General features: G+C 39.9%; 1 protein-coding gene across 1 annotated transcript; it reads left to right on the forward strand.

Moving 5' to 3' along the window:
- Positions 1-4,757: 4,757 nt before the first annotated feature.
- On the forward strand, positions 4,758-5,027 carry LOC108992664 (glycine-rich protein 5-like). Its single transcript, XM_018967270.1, has one exon. It carries the CDS (start codon positions 4,758-4,760, stop codon positions 5,025-5,027), a length of 270 nt encoding a protein of 89 aa, XP_018822815.1.
- Positions 5,028-5,319: the final 292 nt, after the last annotated feature.

Genomic DNA, 5,319 nt, shown 5'->3' on the forward strand with positions numbered 1-5,319 from the left:
AGTTGGCAGAAGTATTTGGAGAAGGTTTTGAAGAGTATTAGGAGCTGGTGGAGCTAGTGGAGACGATGAAGATGGCGGAGGTATTGGCAAAGGGATTGGTGGTGGAACATAAGGTGGTGATGCTAGTTGAGGAGATGGAGCTAGTGGATGTATTAGCAAAGGGATTGGTGGTGGAACAAGAGGAGGAATGGAAGGTGGTGGTGTTGAATAATAAACTTAAATAAAGTTGTCTTTTAGTATATTCATGAACTAGAGTCTAGGTTCATCTTGGAAGAAGTAATTCATGTATTTGGAGATTCATGTATTTGGGTATTCGTGTACTAGGGAAGTTCATGTATTAGAGTAAATGCTAGGTGAATCTACAAGCCTATAAATACCTATGTATGCATTGGCACAAAGCAAGCCACTTGAGAAGTAATTCACTTAGAGAAATTTCAGAAATAGTCTCTCCTCTCTTCCCTCTAGAATAGAATATCAGTTTTTCTCTTCCAACAAACTGATATCAGAGAAAGTCTTTTCTAGATCCTGAAGATGGCCAACTCGACGTCTCCGTTTCAATTTCCGCATTTGACAAAGGAGAATTATGAGAATTGGTGCATTCGAATGAGGGCTTTGCTTGGATCTCACGATGCATGGGAGATTGTAGAGAAAGGCTATAAGGAGCCTAGAGATGAAGCTTCGTTGAGTCCTAATCAAAAGGAGGCTCTGCAAAAGTTGCGGAAGAAGGACCAACAAGCTCTCACGCTCATCCATCAATGTTTGGATGAAGCAATGTTCGAGAAAGTGGCCAATGCCACAACTTCCAAGCATGCATAGGAGATCTTACAAAACTCCTATCAAGGAGTTGATAACGTGAAGAAGGTGCGGCTTCAAATGCTACGAGGTGAGTTCGAAGTCCTTCGTATGCAAGAATCTAAGATGATTGCAGATTATTTTTCAAAATTGTTGGCCATTGTGAATCAAATGAGGAGATATGGAGAAAAACTAAAGGATGTCCGGGTGGTTGAGAAGATTCTTCGCTCGTTGCATTCAAAGTTCAATTATATTGTGGTGGCTATCGAAAAGTCAAAAGACTTGGAGACGATGACGGTTGATCAACTCATGGGATCTCTCCAAGCCCATGAAGAGAGACTCAAGAAGAAGAAGGAAGAACCTATTGAGCAGGTTCTCGCCACAAAGCTCTCTGTAAAAGAGAAGGAAAGAGAGCATGATAGAAGTCAACGAGGAAGAGGACGCGGACATGGACAAGGAAGAGGAAGAAGAGGACGAGGACGAGGAAGAGGAAGAGGCGGACAAAGCAATCAAAACGCCAACCATGAAGAGAGAGGTCAATCCTCAAGAGGTCGTGGAAGAGGAAATTACTCAAGGCAGAATGGGAGACAATATGATAAGTCCAAAATCAAATGCTACAATTGTCAAAAGTATGGCCACTATGCTTCGGAATGCTGGAGTTCTCCTAGCAATGCTGAAGAGAAGGCGAATCACGTTGAAAATGATGAAGCAAAGCCCACTTTGCCACTAGCCTACAAAGGAGAAGAAACTAGCAAATCAAATTTGTGGTATCTTGATAATGCTACAAGCAATCATATGTGCGGAGACAAAAGCAAGTTCGTGGAGCTTGACGAATCGGTGAGCGGGAATTTCACTTTATTTGTCAAAAGTTTCCATCAAAGGGAAATGTACAATTCTAATTCGGTTAAAAAATGGGAGTCATCAATTTATGTCAAATGTTTATTATGTTCCAAGTACGAAAAGCAACATTTTGAGTTTGGGGCAACTCTTGGAAAAGGACTATGAGATTGAAATGAAAAATCGTAGTCTTTTTCTAAGAGATGACAAGAAGAATTTGATTGCTAAAATGTCCATGACAAGCAACATGATGTTTTTGCTTGATATTCAAACTGATGTGGCTAAGTGCCTCAAAGCTTGTGTGAAAGATACGTCTTGGCTTTGGCATTTGAGGCTTGGACATGTGAATTTTGGTGGATTGAAGTTGTTGGCTCAAAAGGAGATGGTGAAAGGCTTGCCTCCTATTGATCAATCTGATCAACTTTGCGAAGGGTGTCTTGTTGGCAAACAATTCCGGAAGAGTTTTCCAAAAGAATCATTTACAAGAGCAAGTGAGCCGCTCCAACTTGTTCATACCGATGTTTGTGGACCGATCAAGTCTTCTTCATTTGGTAAAAATCGATACTTCCTTCTCTTTATTGATGACTTCAGTAGAAAAACATGGGTATATTTTTTGAAAGAAAAATCTGAAGTGTTTGGTATTTTCAAAAAATTCAAAACACTTGTTGAGAAACAAAGTGGCTATGAGATTAAGGTTTTGAGATCAGATAGAGGGGGTGAATTTACATCTAATGAATTTAATGAGTTTTGTGAAGCACATGGGATTCGTCGGGCTTTGACGATTCCGAGATCACCTCAACAAAATGGGGTGGTTGAAAAAAAAGAACAGAACGATTCTCAATATGGCTCGAAGCATGTTGAAGACGAAGATGATGCCTAAAGAGTTTTGGGCGGAAGCGGTTGATTGTGCTGTTTACTTATCAAACCGTTGCCCTACAAGAAGTGTAGAGAACTCAACTCCCCAGGAAGCATGGAGTGGAAGGAAGCCAAGTGTTTTCCATTTGAGAGTTTTTGGAAGTATTGGCTATGTGCATGTGCCCGATCAAGAAAAATCCAAGCTTGATGATAAAAGCAAGAAGCACATCTTCATCAGCTATGATCAAAGATCCAAAGGCTACAAGCTTTATAATCCAAGCACTAAGAAGATGGTCATTAGTAGAGATGTGAAATTTGACGAAGAAAGTTCGTGGGATTGGAGTGATCAAGAAAATGAAAGATATGATTTCTTTCCCTTCCCTGAAGATGAAGATCAAGGAAATGATGTACGAGAACTTATGACACCTCCTCAATCACCAATAATTCCTAGTACTCCTTCATCATCTTCTTATGAAGGAAGTTCTAGTGAAAGACAATCCCGAATGAGAAGTCTCCAAGATCTTTATGAGGTAACGGAGAATTTAAGTGATGATCTAACTCTTTTTTGTCACTTTGCCTCTTGTAAACCAATAAGTTTTGAAGAAGCAGTACAAGAGAAAAGTTGGAGAATTTCCATGGATGAGGAAATCAAATCAATCAAGAAGAATGATACATGGGAATTGACGACTTTACCAGAAGGACAAAAGCCCATTGGTGTGAAGTGGGTTTTCAAAGTAAAGAAGAATGCAAATGGAGAAGTAGAAAGATTCAAGGCAAGATTGGTGGCCAAGGGATATAGCCAACGTCCCGATATTGATTATGGAGAAGTCTTTGCCCCCGTTGCACGATTAGAGACAATCCGGATGATTATTTCTCTTGCAGCTCAAAAGAAGTGGATGATTTATCAAATGGATGTCAAATCGGCTTTCCTGAATGGAATCCTTGAGGAAGAAGTTTATGTGCGTGAAAGTGGAGACATTTTGCTTGTTTGCATATATGTTGATGATTTAATTTTTACTGGAAGCAATTCAAGCATGTTTGGAGAATTTAAGAAAGCTATGATGAGAGAATTTGAAATGACCGATATTGGTCTTATGTCTTATTATCTTGGCATTGAGATCAAACAAATGGAAGATGGAATTTTTATCTCTCAAGAAGGTTTTGCAAAGGAAATTCTCAAAAGATTCAAGATGGAAGATTGTCAGTCCGTGAGCACCCCAGTTGAATGTGGAGCGAAATTGTCCAAGCATGAAGACGGAGAGAAGGTAGACCCCACAACATTCAAGAGTCTTGTTGGAAGTTTGAGATACTTGACTTGCACAAGACCTGATATACTTTATGGAGTTGGACTTGTTAGCCGATATATGGAGTCACCAAGCACAATGCATTTCAAAGCTGCTAAGATGATTCTACGTTATCTAAAAGGTACTATTGATTACAGACTTCTTTATTCATTTTCTAATGAATTTAAGCTTGTGGGATATAGTGATAGTGATTGGGCCAGAGACTTGGATGACCGGAAGAGCACTACCGGTTTTGTGTTTTATTTGGGAAATACGGCATTTACTTGGAGTTCTAAGAAGCAACCAATTGTAACACTCTCCACATGTGAAGCTGAATATGTTGCTGCGACATCTTGTGTTTGTCATGCAATTTGGTTGAGAAGGTTATTGAAGGAACTACTCATGCCACAAGAGGAAGCCACAGAGATTTTTGTTGATAACAAGTCGGCACTTGCATTGGCAAAAAATTTGGTTTTTCATGATAGAAGCAAGCATATTGATAAAAGATTTCATTTTCTTCGAGAATGCATTGTCAAGAATGAAGTACAAGTCAAATTCGTGAAGACCCATGATCAAGTTGTAGATATTTTTACGAAGCCTCTCAAGTATGATACTTTTAACAAGTTGCGGATGTTACTCGGAGTTACCAATAATTAAGTTTAAAGGTGGGTGTTGAATAATAAACTTAAATAAAGTTGTCTTTTAGTATATTCATGAACTAGAGTCTAGTTTCATCTTGGAACAAGTAATTCATGTATTTGGAGATTCATGTATTTGGAGTATTCATGTACTTGGGTATTCGTGTACTAGGGAAGTTAATGTATTAGAGTAAATGCTAGGTGAATCTACAAGCCTATAAATACCCATGTATACATTGGCACAAAGCAAGCCACTTGAGAAGTAATTCACTTAGAGAAATTTCAGAAATAGTCTCTCCTCTCTTCCCTCTAGAATAGAATATCAGTTTTTCTCTTCCAACAAGTGGTGCTAATGGAGGAGGAGCTGGCAAAGATATTAGGCAAAGTGGTTGGTGATAGGGGTGGCGGTGGTGGAGGAGTAAGTGGTGGGATAGACAAAGGATTCGGTGGAGGAATTGGAGGTGGGGTTGGTAATGGATTTGTTGAAGGAATAGGGAAAGGAATTGGAGGTGGTTGCAGCAATGTTAAAGGTGGCGGTATTGGTGGTGGAGGTGCGGGTTTTGGAGGAGGCCGCATTGGTGGTGGCGGAGGAGGAGGGATTGATGGAGTTGGAGGAGGATGATTTTGTGGTGGTATAGGTGATCATGATGGAGGCATTGACGACAGAAGAGGATTGTTGGGTGGTGGAGCCGGATTTGGTGGTGGTGGTGTATTGATGGTGGCAGCAGAGCTAAAAACTCTTTTAACGTGGTTCATGTAGTAAAGAAATCTTGAAGTATAGTTAACTCTAACTTGGGATGGATTGACCCGTTCACCCTTGCGCCTAATGTTGTCTGCAGAAAATATCTCCTTACGCATGGATGTTGTTCTTAATTTACATATTGCTTGGATTTCTTAAGCCTAACCGTTCATTA

This window comes from Juglans regia, chromosome 1, assembly GCF_001411555.2.
Source record: "Juglans regia cultivar Chandler chromosome 1, Walnut 2.0, whole genome shotgun sequence".
Classification (NCBI taxonomy): Eukaryota; Viridiplantae; Streptophyta; class Magnoliopsida; order Fagales; family Juglandaceae; genus Juglans; species Juglans regia.